This window comes from Poecile atricapillus, chromosome 2 (genome assembly GCF_030490865.1).
Source record: "Poecile atricapillus isolate bPoeAtr1 chromosome 2, bPoeAtr1.hap1, whole genome shotgun sequence".
Classification (NCBI taxonomy): domain Eukaryota; kingdom Metazoa; phylum Chordata; class Aves; order Passeriformes; family Paridae; genus Poecile; species Poecile atricapillus.
Window position 1 is genome coordinate 75286059 of NC_081250.1, and position 26345 is coordinate 75312403.

At 35.3% G+C, this 26345-nt stretch overlaps 1 protein-coding gene across 2 annotated transcripts in view; it reads left to right on the forward strand.

The window, feature by feature from the left end:
- Window positions 1–12504: 12504 nt before the first annotated feature.
- The window catches only part of CDH12 (cadherin 12), a 156373-nt gene continuing 142532 nt past the window's right edge, over window positions 12505–26345 (forward strand). For both annotated transcript variants that reach the window (XM_058831735.1, XM_058831736.1), the window contains exon 1: window positions 12505–12735. In XM_058831735.1, the coding sequence (XP_058687718.1) occupies window positions 12505–12735 (231 nt within the window). The remainder of the gene's footprint in view (window positions 12736–26345) is intronic.

The window sequence follows — 26345 nt, forward strand, 5'->3', positions numbered from 1 at the left end:
CTGTCTGGTCTCTCTCTTCCTTTGGTCCTCACCTCACCTCAGGGTCTGAACGAAGCTGACAGGTAAATAGGTGGGAATATATCTGGTGGTTTAGCAGATGATGAGAAACAGCAGAGTCTCAAGTGGAGAATCAATGGAAAATTCTCAGTCACAGGAGTTTGCTGCATTATGCTTTGCCTGAAAAAACAAAGGAGTAATAGAGCTAATAGTGGTTGATATAATCTACAAAGCATAAGTTTAGTCCATTTTTAAGTTGCAGGGTTTGGGTTTAAGTGCTCTTTAATGCCACAAACCATATAAAAATGTATATGTGTATCAAAAAGGGTAAAACCAAAGGACTGTTTTTGTTCTTTTTGGAATGGAAAATAAGACTCTTCTTAGGGATAAAACTCTCCCAGGAATTTCAAAAGCTCTAACATCATAGAAAGTTTCAGCTAAAGTGAAGTAAAATCATAAAAGCATTTCAGTTGGAATTTTTATAAGCAATAAGATTTTACTGTCTTTTATATCATCAGTTGCTTTTAATATTTTCAACACTCAGCAAATACTTGATTTTATGATGAATTAATTGTTCTCTTTATCTATCTGAATGATATGTTATAAAATGATAAGAAATAATATTACAAGTTCTGTTAGAGAACTATAGAAAGCTGAGTAAATTTGTGAAGTCTTAGAGATATAAGCAAATTAATTTAAAGATATATTTTTCAAAGCTCACTGTGCAAACTAATTTCTCTCTACTTAGACATGACAATTTTCCAGGTAACAGTTCTGTCACTAAACAAGATTTGTTCATTAAAAACCAAAAAGTTTGTTCATTGTTTATGATAAGGTGTGACCCCAACCATTAAAATTTAGATTTTTATGGGGAAAAAAATCCATATAAATATTTTTGATGTCATAAGTGAGCTCTTCTTTTTGTCCATTACATTAAAATATTGTCTTTCAAATAGCTGTTATTTAGTGTATTTAATGTGTTGAGTATCTGCATGTGTATTGCTATTTTCTTGCAATTCTTTAGAGTACAGAGTGTAACTTGTTTCTTGAAAGCATTCCTAGGGTTTCACCAGGCATTTGAAGTCTATAGTGTTTCTGAAAAAACAAAATACTTTATTTAGCAACACAGAATATAAACCTATATTTTGGGCTTCTATGTTAACAAATGTAGTAACTGATAATAATAAAAAGAAACAAATTCATTTATGAGGAAAAAGTTGGGAATTTAATTAAAAAATTAACAATAATCTTCTCTTCTTGTGCTTGGGGCTTTCAAAGAATCCTTTCCTAGAGGGAAGTGAAGAGAGTTTGAGATATAAGGCAGTTTATTTTGGCTCACTTACTGTTTCAGTGTAAATGACAAAAGCCATCTTCATGAAGAGACTTGGTCATAGTGCATGTGGGTGAGGTTTTGAAATTCCAGGAAAACATGAAGTACCTGCTGCTAATGTATAGCCCAAAGAAGATTTTCTCTCAGTGATGAAGGACCAGGTTGGGAGCACTTCAGCTATCAGTATATACAAAAACCCATGGGGTCTGAGGCATCGACCTCCCTTAGGTCTTCAGGAAAATAAAGCCACGGAAGGCTGGAAACCATTTCCAAATACATGAAGGACAAGAAGGTGACTGAGTGAAGTCAGTATGGGTTTACAAAGGAGAAATCATGCTTAACCAAACTGCTAGCTTTCTATAATGAGGAAACTGGCTTGATGGATGAGGGGAGTGTAGTGAATGTAGTTTATCTTGACTTTAAAACAGGTTTTCACATCGGCTGCAAAACAAATTCACAGAGAAACTGGTGAAGTTAAGTGGACAGCGAGGTGGATCAAAAACTCACAGAATGTCCAGGCCATTGAAACAGGTCACCCAGAGGGGTTGTGTATTCTCCATCTGTAGAAAAAAAATATTTTGTCCATGTAGCTATAGCTGCTTCTTGTAGCTGACCCTGACTGAGCTGGGGGTTTGGACCAGATGAACTCCAGAAGTCTCATCCAACCTCAACCTTTCTGTGTTTCTACGATTCTGTAATTAGAGAAACCACACAGTGGTTCACACTTCACCACAGATCAGAGGTTTTATGGAGAAATAAACACATGTTTATTTCCACCAAATTATTAGCCTTTCTTCCAGCTTAGTCTTTGGCCCAGTACTCCATTTATGCTGGCACAAAATGTGTGTCTCTGGGCTATGTCCTCTAGTAAGGTTAATTCACTAATCTTAGGGAAATATTTGATTTAGGTTGCTCCAGACTAAATGTGTCAATCTTTCTACCTTGAGACCTGAAGGTATTTTTTTAGTACAACAGGACAGTGCCCTTAGCGATTACAATATGTCTGATTGATTGGCTTCAATCTATAATACTGCAGGTATGACATTATCCTCTTGCCATAATGCTGTTCCTTCTGAGTTCAGCTGAGGTGCAATTTCATCAGGACTATTTCAGCACTCTATTTCACTGAGCTTAACCTTAAAAAGACATTATCGATTTCCTATCTAAACCACAGTTTTGCAGACTGAAATAACTAGACAAATTTATGTTTATTATAAAAAAAATAAAATATGCAATCTATGTAATAAACAAGCTGCTCATTGCATGTCTTGAGGTAAGTTACATAAATCATAAACCACCTAGCCATTATACAGTTGCATTTTTATTCTAGCATGGAAGGAGCTCAGACAAAAACAAAGGAAAAACCTTGCTTAAATTGCAAATAAAAAAAAAAAAAAAGTAAACACTGCCTTTTCTAAAGAATGAGGATGTTGACTGTAATAGTTTATGAAAATATGTGCTTTGTTTTAATTAACATTCATTTAATTATTGAAGCCATTCAAAGCAGGGTATTAAGAGTGAAACAGAGTAAGAAGAACTGGTTTCTATTCAAAGGTAAATCACTGCAAACTGAAAATGGCTTATGACTCTTTATGGACATTTTTATTAAAAAAAAATGGCTTTGAAATTGTAACTTTACAAGAATTGATGAGATTTTGTATTTCATATTTATATTTGTCCATTTCCTGTGTTTTCTCTGAGTGTGTGAGATTGGGCATGTCTGTATGTATGAACAACGAAACACAAAAAAATGATTGCCTTTAATTTATTAAATTATAGTGGATACTTTTTGGAATGACATTATGAAAATATATCCATACAAGTTAATAAAGATCTACATGTGTTCCAAATGGGGGAAAAAAAGGATCAGTGAGAAGAAGCCTCCAATAACTTATGTGTGTGAATGTTACACAGATATCAAGACCTGTTTCTTTTCTAAGACATTATTTTCTTGTCCTTTTAATTTGAAATTTAGAAAGGTAGGAAAGAATCTAAAAGGAAAATTATTTTCACCAAATAGATTTGCATTTATTTCTCTAGACAAGACAGATAGAGCTGCAGTAGTAAGTGTCACTGAAATGAGCCCTTTATTTCCTCCTGCACCACAGCAGGCATCTGTTAAAAAATTACCCAATTCATTACTCTTGAATTTGGGAAATGAACAATAGTACACAAGAGAAATGAGGATTTATAAAGATGAAAGTGAGGCACAAATATTATTTAATCTTTTTTTAGAAACTGTACACAAAATGTCTCCTGGCTGCTTTTAGTATCTCTGAGTTTAATCACTGACTTAGTTTGCAAGCACTTCCACATTGACTGGCGAGTAGAGGTTTTTACTTGAGTGAAAGGTTTCTTGACGAGAGACACCCAGCTTTTCACACACAGCTTTGATGTTTGGTGAGTCCTCATGAAACACATCCAGTTCTGATAAACAAAATACAAATGAGAATTACTTTGGCTGAAGTTATCTGTAGATTGCTGTACTCTCTAGCTAGAATAGCTGTTGCCAGTCTCAATAGAGCATGCCTCAGTAGCTCTAATGACCTTATACTCCTATGCAGTAATGCTGGGCAAAACAATGAAAACTTTTAAAGAATCAAACTAGAAGCCCTAGCATTACTATTTCTGATGTTTTTAAATCCATGAAGGTTTGTGGGTTGTTTTTTTTTTCCTGATTTTTTTATATGTTTTGTTTTGTTTTGTTTTTAGCTCATTGATGATCAAAAAAGAGTCATAGTCCTACCAGCAAATGTAGGTAGGGTGAAAACAAGTCAAAATGAGTTGTGAGAAGAGATAAATTACCAAGCATAAGAGTTACTTTTTATTGAGCACTGGAGAAAGCCCAGGATAAAGTAGGTGTCTCCAGAATATTGAGAAGTCTGATATTCTCACAGTTCAGAAAACTGATGTCTCTCACTCTTCTTGTCTCTGGGACTACCTACTAAAAGTCACAAGATTAATCGCTAGAAACCTGTAGGGCACAACTGCTGTCTGTCATATTTTCCTGAGGATGGTATCATTCCTCTGAAGTTACATAATTCAGTGTTGTTAGAACAAATCTTTCAGCCTTTCAGAAGACTGAAAGTCTAAAAGTTGGACTAGGGATTTCCATAATCTACTACAGAAAGGAATATTGGGGATTAAACACCTTTTAATACTATGTTGATGGAGACAGGTACATTTAAATCTACTTTACAGAAGTTGCAATAATTGGCAAAAGGAGAACCATATTTTCAATTTTAAATGTCTAAAGTTATACAGAAAGTTGATATTAAGCAAAAATTGAACCATTATATATATATATATATATAAAACACATATAAATATTATATAACACAATACACAAACAAATGCGTGCAAGAATTCACTTCAAAATTTCTATCTTTGAGCTAGTTTTGTAATTTAGTATATTTTTTGAGTTCTTTTAACAACAGAAACGATAATGAATTGTTTCAAACTTCTTATAATCAGGGTCTGACCAATAGCAGAAAATCTTTTAATAATGAGATCTTAACTAAAGTACGTTTGCAATTTGAAGTAATTGATGGAATTCTTGACAGGTTCAGTAAAACCAAAATATCTGAAGAATTAAGAAAAGAATGTTACAGAACACCTTAAAATATCCTCACATGCATTTCAGTATCTCATGTTGCAGACAAAATTATAAATATATTTGAGCTGCAGTCTCAGAATTCTCAATTCTTGCTTTACATGTATTGGTAATGTGTTTTGATTTATTTGCCTTTCCTTCCTTTTCCCCATCTCATATATTTATTCAAAAAGCATAGAAGGACAGTAGAATGAAGGATTGCTTCCTGATTGTCCATGCTTTAGCATTGACATTGACAGATTCCTAGCAGAAATGAAAATGCTTGTAATTTATCAAAAATAAAGATTCTAGATCATTGACAAAGTAGGTATAGATTCAACACAGGACTTTTCTGAGTCAAACATGACACAAGACAGAATAAAAATTAAATTAATGACACTACTTCATCATCTGAGCATATTGGTAAAGGAAACTTGGTTCTATTTGGAAACTGTTTGTTTCTTTCTTTTAACTGATGATTAAACTGTAGAACTGCATTATGTATTTACATAGTAGTACTGGCCTGGATTTGAATCTCAGCAAAATAAACATTAATTATTAACCTGGAGTGAAATTTCATTTTACCTGAGTTAACTTTCAAGGGTTCAATGAACCATGGAGGCTTGTGCATTTACTGATGTATTTACATTCTAGAATGAAATTTTTAGTCTTTTTTTTTTTTTTTTTTTTTTTTTAACAATTATTTCCCTCATATTCTTAGGCATGTTTGTGAATTAGAAGTGATAATTTCCCAGGTAGAGGATGATGGCTCTGTCATAAATGATCTCCTGTAAGTATTGCTAATGATGACAAAGCTGACACAATATGTATAAATAGTTGCATACAGAACCAGTTAATTATTTTGTATTCAGAATTTTTTTCATTATTCTTCTTCAGTAGTTTTTCTGTAAGCCTCAGCATTGTAGAGCTACACTGTTTTTGGAAGTATGTAGCATTTGATTTTGTGATATTACCAAGCTCCCTAAAGTAATCACTTTTTTATATGCTAGAAAGCCAATTATTAAAGCATATCTGTGAAGCTATAATAGTTTTATTATTGTAAGGCTTAGAAATGCCAGACATAATTAGTCTCCTCTCCAATGTTAGGCAGTTCATAAATATGTTTACTGGGTATTGATAGAGTATATCACACATTTTTTGTGCTGTAATATATTTTTGTGGTAACCTTCCTATGAATGTGCTTACAAGGACAACACACTCAAAGATGGGGCACATCATTCTCATCTCACTTTGGTTTTGTGCCAGTTAAAACTCAATAGAGCAGTCCAGATTCATAGATGGTATTACTCTGTAGGCACAACTAACATCAGAATTGATCTCTTAACTAGTATACAAAGTACATCTCTGCAGAGAACAATCAAATAGGGAGAGGAAGGACTTTTGGCAGTCAAATCCAAAAATCATAGCCTTTATCAAACTGATATTTTTCTTGCCAAGTCAAATTATTAGTAACTTTATAGCAAGAAAAATATTTGATGTGAAATAGTAGGATTTGGGGGCTTTTGTAATAGAATTTAGCAAAAGTGAGCTAAGGTCTCTTTATTACAGGGGAAACGCTTCCACCTGTTTGTTGTTTACTAGTCCACAGAGTACAGTTCTTGTCCACATGATGACATACATCTTTCAAAAATATCAAGATTCAACTTCCGTATGTGTATTTTCTACATATATTTCTCTCATTCAATCACAATACTCTCATCATTAGTCTACAGAACCTTTGGGTTTTAATTTAGGTGGTTTGGTTTCTGTTCCCCCTCATAACCAGCAGCTTCCTATAAACAACCTCTGAAGTAATGGGACTGAGATTCAGATTTCCAACTCTGTGAGAATTCACTCTAAACAGCCAGAGAGCCAGCCTAGGTTTCTGTACTGGTTTTGGCTGGGACAGAGTTTATTCTCTTCACAATTGCTGATATAGGGCAATGTTCTTTGATTTGTGCTAGAAACAACATTGATAACACAGGGATATTTTATTGATCACTGATCTATGCTTAACACAGTCAAGGCCTTTTCTGCTTCTCACACCAACCCACCAGCACACATGTGGGGATGCACAAGAATCTGGGAGGAGACACAGCCAGAACAGCTGATCCCAAATGACCAAATAAACGTTCCATTATATTTGGAGTCACGCACAGCAATTAATTAGGGGGAAGATTGAGAGCTGCTGCTTGGGGACTGACTGGGCATCAATTCACTGGTGGTGCCCAATTATTTTCATTTGTATTTTCTGGGGTTTATTTCTCCCAGTCAGTTATTTTACTTCTCATAGTAATGTTATTATTATTAATATTATTAATATTTTAATGAGATTTCAGCTATTAAACTGTTCTTATCTGAACGCACAAGTTTTCCCACTTTTATTCTTCCAGTTCTCTTGCCTCCATCCTCCTGGCTGAGGGAATGAGTGAGCAGCTGTGTGGTACTTTTTTGCTGACAGATGTTAAACTAGGACAGTTTATACAGTTTATTGAATCTCACACAAAAGGAGATAGAGGAATAACTGGTTTGGATCATGTTAAGACTCCAGCAGGTAGAAACATTGATATTTATTTCTTTTCCCCATGACACTTACTTGGCCTGGATTCCAGATGTTATTCTTGCCAAGTGGTTTTAGTAGCTGCAGAGGTGGGACCTGCTTAATCTGTTGAAAGTTCTTCTGTCTTGTAGGATGGACAGATTGAGAATTAAACTCTTCTAGTTTGAGGCTTGTATTCTATTTACTTGTAATCTCCATCCTAACCCCTCTTTTGATATTACCAAGTAGTTCCCACCCTAACTAAAAAACAACTGGAGGAGAAAAGGAAGAATACTTTTATTTGCAAAGTGTCTAGAAAGATTGTGAAGCTCAAGAAAGTCAAACTCACAAAGAAATATGGTAATTTAGAGCCTAATCCAATGGCATTTATTAAATTAAATAACTTTGAGGATATCCACCTAACTGGTTTGTCTAAACTCAGAGAAAGATTTACCATATGCTTTCACTTGTTATTTAACCAGAAGGTATATAATCTGAAATACTTTAGTGGTTAATTTTAATAGATACCAAAAACATGGAATTGTTTTTTCTGTTGTTTTATTTTCTTATTGCATGATATTGCAGAGAAACATGATTACATGGTCAGCTATTACAGCATATCCATAGTTATAGATGTTATCTGGCTTTCCAGCTGGCATGATCAAGCATCTTACAGTAACACCAAGCTTTTTCAAACCTTTTTATGGGTAGGAAGATGGTTGTTCTACATTAGCTCTGATTTCACATGAGCCAAAGGGTTCTCTGTGCTGATAGATTTACGGTTAAGGTGGCTGCAGAAATGTTCCCACCATCAGTGTATAATGGATACTTTGTCAGTAAGTAATTTGCCTCCATTCATGGAGGTTCGATTACCAGCTTTGCTGCACTGATGACAGGTTTGAGTGCACCATGGAGCTTTAGTGTTTCTTGCTTGTCTGCATGTGACCGTAGGGCTTCTGTGGCCTCATCCAAGTAGATACATTGTACAGATATACTCTGGTTTTGGCTAGGATAAAACTAATTTTCTTCATAGTAGCCAATATGAGGCTGTGTTCTGAATTTTCCTGAAAAGAGTGTAGATAACACGGGGATGTTTTAGCTATTGCTGAGCAGTGCTTAAGTAGTCAGGGCCTTTTCTGCACCTCACCCCACCTCACCAGTGAGGAGGCTGTGGGTACAGAAGAAGTTGGGATGGGAGACAGCCAGGACAGCTGATCCAAGCTGACTAAAGGAATATGTCAGACCATATGGTGTCATGGTCAGCATGAGCTGGGGAGAAGAAGAGAAGTTGGAATGTTGGGAGTGATGGCATTTATCTTTCCAAGTCATCACTATGTATTATGGAGCTCTGTTTTCCTGAGGATGACTGAAAATCTTCCTGCCAATGGGAAAGGAGTAAATGAACTTATATTTTTCCTTTCTTTGCATTTAGAGTTTCTGCTTTATCTATTAAACTGTCTTTAATTCAACCCATGAGTTTCCTCACTTTTATCTTTTTGATTCTCTCCCTCATCCCAGTTGGTGTGAGTGAACAAGCAGCTGGGTGGGGCTGAGTTGTCTGGGATTAAGCCATGACAAGATCAAAGATCATTTAGAGTTCCTTTTCAAATACTGCTCTACACAAGGCCTGATGTGCATACTAGTGATTGCAGAGGATCTATGTCTGTTCTCTCTACAAGGGATAACCTTTGCCAAGCTTGGTGAGGTGATTTGTGTCTGCAGTACCATGACTCCTATTGATTAAGGGTTGTTGTAGCAGCAAAGGCATGCATCAATTTTGTATTCCAAAAGCATTTCTTTGCACAGGCTTTTTAGATTAATGGCAGTATAGTACAGGTCAGAATCAGAATTCTTGCAGGAGCACCATTTATACTGCATTTTTTCATTCCCAATAAATAATTTTAGTAGTGATATTTTATTCATCATTTGCATTTCATGAGTTTCTAAGCCTGCAGTTTGGGGAACACAGTAAATATGATCAAGGTTTCTTAATAATCGTGTATTAAAAGATGTAATTGCTGCTGGTTCATTTGTTTCCCTTTATCAAACTGGGGAAATGAATAAATGTAATCTCAGGTTATCAAAGCATGTATGGGGCTGAATTCATACAAGGTATCTCTTCGAAGCTCTCTTTATGGGTTAATTAGATTATGCATAACGGTGCTTAAATCCATACAAGATAGTTTGAAGAAATGAATATTAGCAACAGCTAATATCAAAAAACCCCCCAAGATCTAAGAAAAATCTGACCATCTGTACTTTTGTAATATGCAGGAGAGAGAAGAAATGAGGGTGCATGTCTGCTCACAAGTATCTCACTGGATAAGTATTTCTTTATGAACATCACTGGATATAATACTCTAAAAATTTAGGAAATAAAGTACCTTCCTTATGGTTAATTGTTCTGATTGGATTTCTAATTCCTTGTCTCCTAGTTGTCTTAGTGGTTTTCTGATCAGAGGTACATAAGAGACCAATGAGTATTTGACAGTATAAAAGCACTAAGACAGGTTTTTACATCCATAGCTTAAAAAGAAAATGCAGAGCAATAAGCACAGACTAAAAGAAAAATATATGTATTATATATTATATATTATATTCCTGTGCAAGTTTCAGTGGTGTTATAAGATATATTCTATCAGACCAAGCCTCCTCCAAAGCCAGCAATGAAATGATGTGGAAGAACCTACTGGGGGATAACCTTCTGCCTCAGTTTCCTACAGCAGAAATGCTACAGAACAGAAAGTTGGAGTGGCTCTTTCAAGTGCCAAAGTGTGAGATTCTCAATTATTTGCCTTACTGAGTTTTAAATTAGAAAAAAGAAAAAAAAAGGAAAAAAGAGAAGAAATTCTTCATGTTGAACTCTTTTGAAGCCGATGAGGGCATCTCTGCTACAATCTTGTGCTGCAACTTCCATTAGCCTCTCATTTTTCTCTGACCCTCCCATTCATCATCTTTTTGAAGCTGTAGGAAATGAAGAAAACACTGGCATTGCTCTTTCCTGACTCTGCAGTAGGCATTCTGGGAGGCTGTCGGGGAGACCAATGGAGAAGGGGTTAAAGTGCTCTGTGCCTTGCACTTGGTTACTAACCTTCCAGCCAAGGGGGAATTGCTCTCCTTTCATTGAAGTCTTTCAATCTCTTTGCATTACTTTTGGTGCTGTATAACATTTTAAAAGCTCCCTGACTGACAGACATGGCCGGAGGCAGAGCTCTGCTGGGAGAACTGCAATGTACAGACTTTTCTCAGCAAGAGAAGTGGTACAGCAATTAAATTGACTACAACATGGCTTTGGCATTTCTGAAGTGGTGCAGACTACCCCACCCCTTTTTTTATATTTGTTTCCACCTCCCTGGGTCTCGGCAATACTAGAGGACATGTTGAGTTGATTTGTTTTATTTTTTTGCTATGTTTCATGATTACTATGATTTTGCCATAAAAACGAGGCATGCACTCTGCAACCATGGATCAGGAGAGGTAAAAAAGTTTGGAAATCTTGGAACTGAATTATGGATGAACACAGTCTGAATGTGATGTTATATACCACTGAATGCATTAAAAAAGAGAAGCAGAAAACCACATGTGAACTGTCCAGTAAAAAAAAAGTTCCTACCAAATATAGTGAATGCAGATGTCTGATGTAATTGAGTCCTGTCTTAAAGTGTCTTTGCTGGAATAAAATCCATAGGCTGAAGATGATCATGCAAGTAAGATAGTTTTACCCATTGCACAAAAGAATATTTTGCTGCAAATGAAAAACATTGAAATGTTTTGAACATAACTTAGAAAAACTTTTACTTAAAGGATTCTGAGCAGATTGGAATTCTTTTCTCATATTTTATCCTCGCTGAAGGTAGTATTAAAACAGTCAGTAGACATCTTTCACCAGGTTTATTACTTTTTATTTTATCAAGACCTAAAACATAGCCTTTCAAATCAGAACAGAAAATCTCACCCTTAATATAGCATAGTTAGAAGTGCAGTTATTCTTCTAGGGTGGTTGGTTTTGTTTTTTGTTTTTTTTAAGTCTTGTTAAGTTTTCTGGGTTCCTGGTTATAAATCCTATCTTGTAAATACTTCAGCATGTACCTAAGACGTAAGAATTTCTATGTTATTTATTTTTACGTATAGCTATGATATTATTCATAAGGAAAATATAACCTTTGGCAGTATTTGAAAATGAAAAATATACATGGTTAAGTACTTTATTATTCTTTTTTTTTAGGTCCATATCATGTCATTGATTTTTAAGCAGAACTCTATTGATTTCCTAGAAACCTATGCTTAAAAATCAATGACACAATATGGCCCTAATAAAGTGGTGAATTCCATAGTGCTATAAATTGTATTTTTGTTTTTAAAATGTAAAATGGATCTATCTTAAGTCTTAAAGGCAGTTATTTTTTATACCTGGGAACCAGCACACTATAGAGAAAACTTCAAGAGGCTTTTCTGACAGAGAAAGTGAGCAAAGGATTCCTTCTCTAGACAGTAGGGTGAAAGAGTGGATCCCCTATTCTCCAGTGTTTTGTTTGTAAATCTGGAAAATTTACAAAAAAACATTTTTGATATCACTGGTGGCAAACAGTTTTGTTTGACAACTGATCCTAAAGCAAAGGCTACAGCCCTCTCTCAGGCAGACACAAAGGTAATGCTAAGCAGAGCAAGAACAAGGTATTCCTGTAATAACTGTTCTATGTTCTAGAGCAGCTCAGTGCTACAATGCATATAGCAATGTTTTTAAAACTGTGATTCTTAATCTTTTTCTCTGTCTTTAGAAACTAACTAGATGTGAGAATTTTGATGAATGCTTCAGTGTAATCCTATGTAATTTGATGTTGCATGTAAATCTCTTTTATAGGTCCCTATAGATGGAATTTACTGCAGCAAATACCTTGCCATCAGAAGGATTAATGCCTGCATTAGCATTTCTGCAATAAAATCAGAAGCTAAGTGGTGAAGGCCACAGACACCTCAAACCTGGATTCCTCTGCTCTGCATTAAGTGCTGGAGTTTTTATTACTTGCGGTAGGGAAGCCATTGCCAATGCTCACAAGGAACTGCTTATCCCTGCTTCTCTGGGTCCTGTTTGATGGAGGTCTCCTAACACCATTGCATACACAACCACAAGAGATTTTAGAAGCACAGCCAAGAGAAGATGTTGTCCCAGTGCCAGGGAGGAGATCATCTGCCCAGCGAGTCAAACGAGGCTGGGTGTGGAATCAATTTTTTGTGCTGGAGGAGTACATGGGCTCTGAACCTCAGTATGTGGGAAAGGTAATTTTTTTACTATTTCTTTAAAAGTTCAAATTATATAGACAATTAATATAATAGATTATAAATGCATATGTTTCTGGTGGGACAAATCTTCAACTGACAGTAGTTCCCTCTGCTCATTGCTTTTACCATCCAGCCTTTCCTGTAGTCACTATATACTTTCTGTCTTTGTAAGCTTGTCTTATTTCCCCATTCTTGCTTTTGGAATTAAAAAAAAACCAACAGAAACAGCAATAAAAACAAACTAACAAAAAAAAAAGTTCTGATATAACTCTGTTTAACAACTAATTTTAATTGAGACTACTGTAATAACATATTTGATTTTTAGCAACAAACATTGTTTTGATATCAAGAGATAAGATGTAAACCTTAAATCTCAACCCCAGAATGCACAGTCATTCCTGTGATTGATATGATTGATATGGTCATTCCAAGTCACTTTTCAGCTAAAGAAGACACACCTTTTTTGGTCTGTTGTCTTATGTCTATTAACCATTTACTTTTATTTCTGATTGTTCAGATTGTTTTCAAGTATTTCTAATATGCTTTATTGCTTCATAATTCCAAGTCCTGCACTACAGCTTTTATACTGTGTGTAGACATGCACAGTCATACCTGCAGAGAATTTTTGCAATTCCCTCTTTCATTATAATGTTTCTGTAAGAGGGCATAAATAACTGACAGAAAACTGATTGAGGGGTGTAGGGGTAGTGAATTTAAATAATAGAGTTTTCAGATAGGAAAGCTGAAAAGGAAACCTGAAAAAAATCTTAGCAGAGTATATAATTGGATGATGTGTGTAATTTTCAGTTTAAGTAAAGGACCTTACTCAGTGAAAATAACAAGTCGGGAAATTGTTTCCTGGGTCCCCAAATGCCACTTCCAGAGACAGCAAGGTTTTAGATTCACCTACTGTAAAAATGAGTCATCATGCTTCAATTTTTCCTTTAATATCATTGTGAAACTTTTTTTTTTGTAGTGTAGTTTAGTGTACAAGCAAGAAATCTCTTTTTTTTCCCCCCAAAATATAAATAAATCAACAGAAAATTAATATTTCCTCCTACTCTTCCAGAAAACTATTCTGACAATGTATAAATAAAACACTAGCTTATTTAGCAAAGCAGCCAAAAATGTACTTGGATATTGCACGTGAAGACATTTTTGTTAAGCCCTAAAATATATTGGTCAAAGCAATTTGCAAAGCAGTGTGTTTGTGTCACAAAGTTAATACAATCAGCTTGTTGTAAGTCTGAAGAAAAGGGGGTCCACATAATGAAAAAAAAAACATATTTGTGATATCCAGTTGATACAAGTTACACTTTCTCTAACACATACTTTTGTTCACCTTGCTGAAGATGCCAACAAGGACTCTCACCACATTTGATGCTGTAGCACAGGCAATGGGATTGCTGTGCCTTTAGCATCAAAAGACAGAGATATTACTGCTGCACCACTATATTTTCATTAGTCTTTTTTCCTCAGTGTAAATTTTTCTTGGTAGTTATTTAGGGTCAGTCCTAAACTGCCAAAAGAATGTTAATTTTGCACAAAATGGACTATTATCAATGTACTGATGAATCAGTGTCTTCTTTTGTCCTGTTTTTGCTCCACAGACATTAAGTTTATAAGCAACTTTAAAACTAATAGGACATTTTCATTAAGAGTAACACTTATCACAGATTTATCTGGAATACTTTTACCTCTTTTGAGACTTTTTTGAAATGTTATAAATTGTGGGACACTTTTCAAGTATGAGGAAAGTCAAAAAGTCAAACCCCTTTTTTATGTCAAAACACCTGCTTTTAGAACAGAGCAACTACTTCCAGGTAATGACCTTTTTCAACAATGTTTATTTTGATGTTTATCACAACTTGTTTTATCTATATTAACTATTTACTTCAATATATCTGAAAAACCCAACAAACCTTGCGAGTCTTTATATGTCAACTTTGCTGAATCTCTTTTTGATTTTTGTTTTTACCCCTCATTTTCCACAAAGCTCTCAATGAAGGTATAACACTGAAAGAGAGGCAGAGAAAGAGAAAGCGTCCTTTTAAATCCAGATAACAAAACCCAAGCTTCATATAAATTCAAACTATTGTCAACATACTAAAATATACCCACCAGTCACCAATCAATATCTTTAGATTGTATGCAATTTTTTAAAAAGACATAAAATTTTTAAGTTGTTAAATGCAGTTGAATTATGGATTGCAGAACTAAATCTGCAGAAATAAATGATTCACCAAAATTAAATGTTCATTCCAAAAGCATATATTTTCAATTTAATTTGTTTTATATGTGCTAGTGTTCCATACTGTTCTATATTTAAAGTGGTAATAAGTATATTATAAAGTGTAGGATATTTCATGGGACCTGAAATCACCAGGGTTTTATCTTCTTCTAGACATGATATCAGGACGTCTGTGCATAGGCATTTATATTACTTACTATAGAACTACTACACTAATAATGTCACAGTAATTTATAAATAGGAATTTATTTTTTGTATTAAATCAGCTGACAGTTTCACTAAACAGGGTAGGGTTACTAGCTAATATTGCAAACCTTCTGTAAGAGAATACAGATTTACAGCAATTATGTCTTCTGTTATCGGCCAGTGCATGAAATTCCTTCCACATCTGTTTTTAGACAAATGTCTCAAGAAATGTCAGGTTGCAAATCAAAATATAGTTTACAAAGTGATGGGGGTTAGTCTAGCTTACAGGTGGTGATTTTGAAATAGTGTTTGAAGCTTATACATTAAAAGCATTTAACCTGATTATTAATAAATTTTGGGAATTTGCTCGTGTAATCCGTGAGAGGAATAAAAATCCATCAGGTTGATAAACAGAAGATAACCCTCTTTGCTCAACATCATTAAGCAGATCCAGTCTAAAAAGTAAAATTAGAATACAGCATTACCATGTGACCTATGAAAACAGACAAGGTTCTGGGAGTAAAATCATTTCTCATTTACTTTGCAGTGCTTTACTTGTGTTCCTGGTAGTGTGAAGCTCCAGAGGCCTTCAAAAACAGCATGTGTGGATGAAGCCAAGTTAATGATTTTTTTTTTTTTATTTTTTTTTTTGTTGTTGTACAAAAGCTCAGGTCTCACTGAAATGATCAAAAAATCAGGTCCTCAAGCATGAACAAGTCCCAGCACAGTTTATACCCACAAACAAGGTAGCAGTTTTAAATGCCCTTATGCAAAGGATAGCTGAAGGCAGTGCAGCCCCACCAGAACACCACAAATATGTCTGTAACCTTTATTTATTGCTGGGTTTCAACAGTGACGTGGGGAGGCAGCAAAATAATCTGAACTTTCAAGAGAACAATTCAAGAGAACAATTAGCAAAGGTTTTAGTTGTGCTGGATGTAGTATCTCCTTCCTTTTATGTGTCTTTGTATTCCTAGTGTGTAAATGCATCATATCTTTCTCATGCTGTACACCTGTACAATTGCTTCCAGTAAGAGTTTTTTTGCTGTCTGTCCTCAAGTTTGCAGAGATAGGCATATGGTAACTTGTACTTGATGCAGACTGGGTGCATAGGAAAAGATTGCAAAGTCCTCTTCAATGTAGTGACCACTTCTCTTCCATTTTCCAGCACAGAAATAAAAAGTAAAAATCCCAGAATTTCAGTTTACGAGATTTTTTTTTTTGCCAATGAATAACCTATATTTTACAGCAGTTTGTTCTTTGAACCTCTGTCACATTAATACATGCTCACTTACAAGCTACTACAGATATGTTTTGTTAAGAAAAGGATGCTGAAAAATTTAATACTCATGACTGCTCTATGGCAGTACAGAGCAATGTAACAATATGGTATTTTTCATCTGACTCAGTCCTGAGAAAGCATCGTCATCTTCAAAGGTTTTCCCATATATCAAGGCAGAAAGCATGCTGATTTGGAGGAAGCAGAGCTCTATATCTGTGACCAGAAGAGTGTGCTTTTTTGAAACCATATAATATATCCACTGCATCTGAAATATAAGCATAGAATTCATTTATGCATTTTATAGTGGACAATTTCTAAGATAATGAAATTAATGTTGACCACCTTCCATCAGGCTTAAATCAACTTGTACTTGTGAATACACACTCTCTCTTTACGGTTATTTTCCCTCTTGGGTGAGTGTCTGGATGACAGGGCAGTCTGTAAATGAAATTTTGTACTGCTTGTTTAGAATTTGTTATGACAAACAATTTTACAGTGCAGTGGCTATCATTTCAGCATTATTCATAAGCATGGAGTTGAAAGAAAAAAAACTTGAAAGAAAAAATAAAATTCAAGGAAAAGAAATACATGCAGTGAATTTAAAAGCTGTTGCCTTTTGAAGGAAAAAATGCTTAAATTTATTAATAAATGGACCCTGATTAAACTTATCTTTTTAAAATTGTATTTCTACTGGATTTCTAGTAAGATGATCAAAATAATATTTCATTTAAAGTTGTCAAAAGGGTTTTTCGCAATTTATCAGATTCCATTCCCAAACTAAAGGAACATTATTAGAGATAGCCATGTAGTATTTCCATTAGACATTTGCACAGTGCCATCATCAAGGAGAGGAAAATTGTTTCAGGGACTGCTGCTAGTAATGTATTAATTGACTCCCATGATGCAGGACATCACAGTTACTCATTTCTGGCTGATTTGAATATGAAAGATACGCTATGTATAAGAATGAGCTTGTTCAGTACATCGAACATATACTCACCTCTGTCTGCCGACATCAAAGCGAAATCTTGTTTGGCCTTAGTAGTCCTTAGATAGTAATTTAAAGAGCATTCAGGCATGATCACATTAACCTGGCTTACTAAATTGGCTTACAGAGTTTATGCCATGCACATATTCAAGCAAAAGCACTGTCACGATTTATAACAGATAAGGAAATTGATGAGAAATAAAATGGTTAAAAAGGTGTAAGAGGAATCAGAACTGATATCAGAATTCTGGATTTCTTTTCTTGCTCTCTTGAGCTGAGACCTTTGTCTCTCCACTTGTGTCTGTCTGGTGAAAAAAAGCTATGACTTTAAAAGCTTTGCATCCTGTATATTGCATAGAGTCTGTGAGACACAAAGTAATTTTGACAGTTGCACGTGAAAGTGTGAGAAGGAAATGGAACCGTGGAAACACAAAACCCCTATGAGCAAGTCAGACTTGCATGTAATGTTTCATCCTGAAAGCTTACCTTTTTACAAGGGGTACAAAGACATGCAGCAGAGATTAACAACTTGCAACAGAACATTTATTATTGATCTAGTGCCTTCACTTTGTTTATTGATTTGCTTAGGTAGCTCATAGCAGGAAAATTAGGAGCATAGGAGTAGTAAGACCTCTTGCCTCTGGTCCTTACATTGATGAAAATTATATGAGGTATCTGGAGCTGAAAAAAAAAGAACTGTGTTTTCAATGATTGCGTGAGAGAGGAGAAAAAGTGAGCTCAGGACACTCAGGAGAGATCAAAATAAAAAGGAAGGATCAACTTCTTCAGCTGTCACCCACACTTTAGAGGATGTAGAAGGTTGAGGTTATTGTTCTGAACAGCTAAGGAGGTCACAGACTGGAATATTTCAAGCTCTAAAGTTTAGCAGGCTATATTATGCAAGAATTTAGTGCTCACTGTAGAAGATTCAGAGCCTGTGGAAACGGTCCCGTTAGAATGAATGACTGGGTCTCACAAGACCCCTGAATACAGCTGAGTGTATGGTGCTAATGGTGCTTGTGTGTCTGAAATTTATGTTGCCAACACAGACTGAGAAACACAAATGAGCTTGTAGAAATTAAACTGGTAATAAAAAATCTTATATTTGTTGTGTAGTTTTATATTGAATGCTTCTGTATAAATGACTTCATCTGGGCAAGAAGTTTATTTAAACAGGGAAATATGGGAAAAGATAGTTTAAAAAATATATAGAAATTGTTCAAAGGACTTGAGTAGAACAGACAAACCAAAACATACTCTCTCTTTTAATCCAAGAAAATTTGAAGATTTTAAATTTGTTTAATCTAAATATGGAGTTTGGCTGAGAATTTATGGTTCACCTGATAGACATAGTGTAATTGATAGTCAGATCAGACATGACCATGTATTCTGTATGTCAGCAATGCAAGCTGAATTTATAACCAGTGAAACATTAGACCATTAATTAAAAGCATTTGGGATCCTGAGACCTCCTTTCTGGAAGATCATCAGAATGCCAATCAATAAATCAAATAGCATTTTCCAGACAGCAAAATGTGGGAAAGTATTAAATACCTGTAGGATTCCTGTACCTGGGTAACAATCTGTAAACCAAAATAGCAAGAAGGCCTAGGAATGGAATAAAATTTATGCTTGCTGCAACATGCAAGGTGTTTAAAAACAGACGGGATAGCATAATGCTTCACTTAAACATTCTAGAAAAGTATAAATTGTCAGGAGGGAAACAAAAAAACTATGGAAATATTAAAGAGCTGCTAAGTGACAGGAGACTAGATTAAAGCTCAGGATTTCATATTGGTGAGATGGATTACTTTTTTCACAATGTGCACTTTTTTATTTCCTTTGTTCATTGTAGAAAGATGCAGATTTGGCTTTAAAAGAGTAATTGGAAAAAAATGCAAACTGAAAATTTGAGAAATATAAATAATTTATAATTCTACTTAAATAGTTGTCAAAGTATGAATAGTTATATTATTTGGACATTTATACAGTTTTCACTGAAAGGCAGCACGGCAGAGAGGGACCTGGGGTTCCTAGTCCACGGCAAGTTGAATCTGAGTCAGCAGTGAAGGAGGAACAGCCCTGTCCTGGGGGGCATCAGGCACAGCATGGCCAGCCAGGCAAGGGAGGGGATTGTCCTGCTCTGCTCTGAGCTGGGACAGCCTCACCTCCAGTGCTGGGGGCAGTTTTGGGTGCCACAGTGTAAGAAAGACATAAAACTATTAGAGAGTGTCCAAAGGAGGGCTATGAGGATAGTGAAGGCCTTGAGGGGAAGCTGTCTGAGGAGCAGCTGAGGGCACTTGGTCTATTCAGCCTGGAGAAGAGGAGACTGAGGGGAGACATCATTGGAGCTAAATATTCCTTGTGAGGGGAACAGGAGGGGCAGATATTGATCTCTTCTCTGTGGTGTCCAGTGACAGAAAACAAGGGAATGGGCTGAAGTTGTGTCAGGGGAGGTTTAGGTTGGATATTAGGAAAATGTTCTTCACCCAGAGGGTGGTTGGGCATAGGAACAGGCTCCCAGGGAAATGGTCACAACACCAGCCTGACAGAGTTCAAGGAGCATTTGGACAATGCTCTCAGGCACATGGTATGGCTCTTGAAGCTGTTCTGTGCAGGCAAGGACTTAGAGTTCCTTGTGGATCCTGTGATTAAAATAGTTTCAATGAAATGCAAATTTTTGAAAACAGCGTGGAAAATCACCACTAAAATTCAAAACCAAAGAAGGAACATGACATAGAATGTAACAAAATTAAAACTTAAATTCATTTTTTCAAACAATATGATAAATATTCTGAAACAAAACTAAAAAAAACAAAAACAAGCAAAACCCTACAAACACACAAACAAAAGAAATCTAAAAACCCACAAAACAAACCCAAAACCCCACAGCTAGAATCAATCAATCATTAATAAAACATGCTTCATAAGAAAAAGAATTAATAATTTCCTATAAGCTGTCCAGCACCAATATATAGGAGAAGCTAAGAAGTTAGAAGGTTATGTCATCTTCAGTCACTGCAGCGAATATCCTTGTATACAAGTCAGATATAGCAATGATTGGGATTGTCAGTCCTGTCAAGAACTGCCATTACATAACAGGGTTTGTGACTTAGGGCCCTGAAAGATGGGGCAGCAGATGTCCTAAAGTGCAAAACACCCTGTTCCTCTAAGGTGATGTATCAAACCACAACTTCTGTCATATAACATAGAAAGCAATGGATTTGGAGCAAGTATTGGTTTTATGGCAATGATCATTTCCCTCTCTATCCACAAGGCTTCCTTTCCCACAGGCTCTACATGACCTGTGTCTCTCCCTCTATAGACAACCATTCCCTAATCCTTCTTTCTGCCTTCCTGTGTCTGCTATCCATTCTGGTGCAAAAGTTGCAATCACTTTACTTCCTGCAAAGGATCTGTTACATATCCTATTAGATTCTGAGGAATTAACCCAGTTAACAACAGTTTTGAACTCTACAGCTTCTCTTCCAGTTTCAAGTAGACTTTGTGTACCCGAAAACTTGCTTATATTTTCCACATATGTTGATAAAATGAATTGTCTTTCATAAATGAACATTGTCTTTACTACATAATAATTATTTCTTAAAACACTGTTGATTGCATCTTTCAAGATTAAAATGGAGGACATAACAATAATACATAAAAATAATGAAATATTATTTAGATGCCTCATTAGTGGAAAATAATTTTGTAACAGGAGCACTATAGCATAGTTTTCTCTCTGTTGTCACTTGCTTATCATTTAGTCAACCTAAATGGAGATTATAAAATCCCAAATAATCCAATAATTTTGTAGAGTCATTTGCAGACTCTTAGATGATGCTGTTTCTAAGGGTGGAAGATGATCCATAGCATAAAAACAATCTGGTGTAAAATTGGCCTTTTCCTTCCAGTTTTTTTTTTAAACTCTGAAGAATTCCTTGGTGTAGTTCACTGTGCAGTGATATGTGTGCTTTATGGGCAGGAGAGGGTGACTAAGGAGAAAGGTGATTATTTCCACACTGCTGCGTGACATATCTCTCCCCCACCCAGCCCAGAGGCTGAGATCCTAAAAGATGAAAAAGGGAGAAGAAAAGCTGAAAGACATACTAATAAGAGAACACAATGCCCACTAGTATTGACACATACTAGAATTAAAACCAAAGTGGCTTTAATTTTTAGTAACTAGCTTAAATTTAATTTTCCTCTGGAGAAGGTTTTGTTTCATAAATGCATAAATACAATGCATTTTGTCTAAATATCTGTGTGCAGTAGTTATTCTTCTATTTACAACAAGAGAAGTTCTTGTTTATTTCTTCTGTGTGTTCTTTGCTCTTTTGTGTGTGAAGAACAAAGCAAACCTGGAAAAGACTCCTGTCTTCTAATATCAGCTGTAATTATAAAAATTATTACCTTGTGTGCATTGTATTTATTTTAGCGGTCAGTCCATGAACATGTAAGTTAGAGTTGTCATTGATTCTGTTATCAATGATTGATACTGCAATGCCATTAAAACCTTGCTACTGCTAGATAAAAAAAATAGATTTTCAGTAACAGATGGATTATTCACTCTTACTCTTCTGAAAATACTTAACTGACCACTGAAAAAACATTACTATGTTTCATCCTGGACACTATGATGCTATATTCAGCATCAGTAAGGATTTAGGCTGGGGCCTGTGCTATTTAATGTCATCATAAATTATCTTGGAAAGTGTGAGAATATCCCGGGGAGTGTTTGCTCATCAAATTAAGGTACTAGAATTACTTAAGACAAAGGCTAAATGAAAAAATAGGAAAAGGACCTTATGAAACAGGAATAATATAAGACATGAAATCTGATGTAAAGGGGTACATATTGCGGCAGGAGGGGAATTTATTTATTTCATTTATAAATTGTTGTGCTCTGTGGAAATGATAATCTCTCAAATGAGATCTTGCTTCATAATAACTGTATGCACATTTGCTTAGTGTGCAGTGAGTGCCAAAAAAGGCAAATGGGATGTTAGAAATTGTTAGTGGCAGCCGAAGGAAATAGATGTCATTAATACAGCTTTGTATCTAGATTTCTGGTGAGCCTGTATCTTCCGCACAGGAAATGATATCTCTCTAGTCTCAGAGAACATGTGTCCCAAAGAACTAGGAAAAGTAGAGACAAGGACAAAAAGTTAAAAGGCTAAAAGGACCTTTGGACTGACTCCTGAGTGAGGAATAACTGAGTAATATAGGTTTCCTTAGCCTGGAAAAGAAACAAAGAGCAGGGATTATGATAGGTCTCAAAAATATCCTGAACATAGGGGTGAGACTAAAGAGGGAGGATTCCCACCTTCAATAATGCAAGATGTGTGGGGCACAAACAAAGGCAACAGGTGGCACATTCAGAGCAAAGGAAAGGAAGTGATTCTTCACAAGATGAATCAATCCAAAAAAAGTATCTCCATGCCCATGTTGCTGCAGAGATAACAGGATTTGCATGTTAATGAGAAGAGAATGAAAAAAACAATAAAAAAAAAAATCAAATTTCCAAACGCTAATAATTGTACTCACCACCAATATCTGCACGAATTGCTGGGCACTTGGAAATTATGTGGTGAACTGTGCTTGCTCTGGACTTCACCTTTGCCAGAGACAGAGTTCTGGGTTGGAGGTCATGTGCACCCAGTGCAGTATACCACGCTTCGGGGACCAGTGATAGTAACAGCTGTGGTCCTCCACCTAGAATAAAATAATGATAAGTGTTCATATTAGTCATGTTCCCAAAAGTGACTCATCTAACTTTGTTGAAAGTGGTTTGGACAGTTTAATGGGCAAGAAATTTCATCAAGTAAGAAATCAGTTTTAAAGAGAAAAAATACATTTTATTAAGTAGCATTTCTCCTAGTGAAAAATACAAATATTTGTCTTCACATGTGAAATCCAAACACCTGCAGTACTTCACATAGCAATTTACTAATTGTTTTGTCAATTTGGCTATATTAATAATAATATTAGATTTAAAAAACATAAGACAGAAGTGCAAGTCTCTATAAAAACGTAATGCCAAGAAAAATGTCCAGTTAGCAAGAGGCTTGGGATGTTGTTGCAAATCTTCTTGCCTTTCAATATCTCATGCTGCAAGCCATTTCACACTAACTGTTTATTTAGTTTTCAAGTCTATGTCACTCTCAGGATTGTCCTTAAAAACATCCTTAGAAAGAGCTGAGCCTCTTCTGGCCCCCTACTAGTCCCCCAGAAGGTCCCTTCTATCTGAAGCTGACCTAAGCACAAAACATATTTGCTGTGCTGAGGATGCAGCCCACACACTCAGTTTGTGATTTGATTTCCTCTCTGACTCTAAGTGAAAGGGAACAATGCTCAGGCCAGCTTGGGAATGTGAGGGGTCTTGATCAGGTGCAGTGAAACCTCCCAGGCAAGCTCATCATCCACATGCAGCATCAATGTGACAACCCTTGAACCACAGTGGTACCTACACTCAAACTCAAACACACTTGTAAAAGACAGACAGATAGAAAACACAACTATTCCTCTGTGTCGTTTTGCTGGGATATTTTTACCCTCTTATGCAAAACTTATGTCATATAAAAGGCAGTAGGTTGTTTAAATTATACTTCACAATCTGCTTCATGAAAATAAAATAACCTCTTAAAGCAGATAAGAGAGAAAAATGTGATCATGTCTTGTTAGTCTGACTGCCTGATAAACTGAAAATCAAGAAGTAAATGAAAGGATTTTTTATTACATCTGTTTTACTTCTGTGGAAGAATTTCTTGTTTGTCTTGCAAGCTTAAAAACCTTCAGAGTTCTGTATATGATTTCAAACAGTCTTTATATACAAAATCCCACATACACTGAAGAGTAGGTGTATTATGTGCTGGGTGAATAAGAATTTAGGCCTGTCATGAATGTGTACACCAGCCTTTTGTTTTTTATTTAATTTTTGGGTCTTCAAAAACCCTTTTCTGGTATTCAGTTCAAGTTGTTTTTTAAAGATTAAGATGAGACAATATGAGAGCATTTTCTGTTCCAATATCCTAGAAGATAATGTCAGTAGATGAGTTTTAATTAGTAAATCCTTTTTTTATGTCACTGTGGCAGTGGGTGAGCAAAAGTCCCTGATGATGATTCTATGCCATCCAGCAGAGGTTGTTTAAGTTTTTTCATAGTACTGGTTTTCAGGAGTGATGTCTGAGTAAGATGTTGATCACAGCGGATGCTGAATCTTTTATGTTTTCTTGTACCTTGGTGTCAGTGTAAAATTACTACATTGAAGAGAGCATCGTTTTTTAATGTTTCATAATGTAGGATCCAAAGATATTTTCTTTAGTGTGTCAAGTTGCAGATTTGGATAGTCCACAAGAGTTATTGCATCAAAAACCATCAGCCTATAAATGTATGCATTATTGCTGATGTGAATCAAGGATTATAATAAAAGAGTGAGACAGAACAGTCTAATTGCTGCAACAATGTTGCTTTTTTCTTACTGTGAGAATTGAAGCATAAACTGTGGAGCAGAAAGCTAAGGAAAAAAGTCTCATCAACATTATTAGTGCAGTATATATTTTCTAGAAACCAAGAGTACTTTTCAGCACTGTCATATTAGCCAGTTAATAACTTCTGCTTGTCAAACCCAGCTATATCAGCCTAACAGCAGGTAGCTGCTTCTAGTTTAATTGATGCCAGTATTAGAGTCCAAGAAAATAATCAATGAGTGTTTGCAGAATCAGGAGATTCTTGCTCTAGCACAACGAATTCTGGCAGAGAGCATTTGTGCTGATTAAAAACCATTTTAAAGACGCTTGCTATAAAAAAAACTTGAAAGACTGACCAGTACAATTGAAAATTTCTTTTCAGTAAAGGTATGTCTTGCTGTGTTATTTTTTAAAAGTAAAATATTTACTTATTTTGAATAATTTATATGCTAATAGACTAATTTGATATTATCAAGAAGTTAAAAGGTAGTAACAAGTTTATGATTTATATTAGAAACAATAACTTCAGCTTTTTTTTTTTTTTGTACAGAAAAATACAAAACCAAAAATGAGTCATTCCTTCATTTGGATGCAAAGATTAGGTTTGGTTCTTTTTTAAGTACTATTTTATTTACTCTGTTCACCATTTTGAGATGTTAATTGCACTATCATATCTGAAAGCTATTGTAAAGTCTGGTTCTGAAGTGCTCTTGATCATTCCTTCCTCAGCAAGCTGAATTGTCTGCCAGGTGAGCCTGGTAGCAAATATAGCATAATTTTATTACTCAGGGTAGTAAAATTAGATATATTAACAATTAAAAAATAAATGAATGTCTAAACTATTGTTTTGTTTTGGAGCAACACTTTTAAAAAAGAAATTATAATTGATCCTACAAAAAAATGAATTGTTCTGTCCTCTTTGTTTATTAACATGTCTATAAAGTGATTCAAAGATGTACTTTTATGGGCCTCATCACTAAGGCATCTGAACATTTCAAATACTATCCTTGCAATGGCTCTGTGAGGCAAGAAAGTATCATCTCTCTTTCTGAAGTAGGGAGTTGAAGTACAGGAAGATGAATTGTTTGTCTGAATAATTCAAAAATTAAATTGAAACCTTAAAACTAGAAAGTCCATCCTTCTGATTTTTCTAATTCTTGTTAAATGTGGGGCTTTTTATATAAATAATAGTCTATAGTTTGATATTGTCCAAACTGATAAGCAGGGAGTTGTTTCTCTGCTGAAGAGTGCACTAACAGGGAGCTGGGCAGATTTGCCTACCTGGAAGTGAAATAAAGGATTACTGATTAAATTTTCCTACATCCAGCACTGCAGTGCTCTTTAGATTAAGTAGTTAGCTCCCAAGTCCATTCCTAGTCTTGGCATTAATAATGTCAAGCTGCAAGGAAAAAAGTAAGGTAAAGTAAAAAA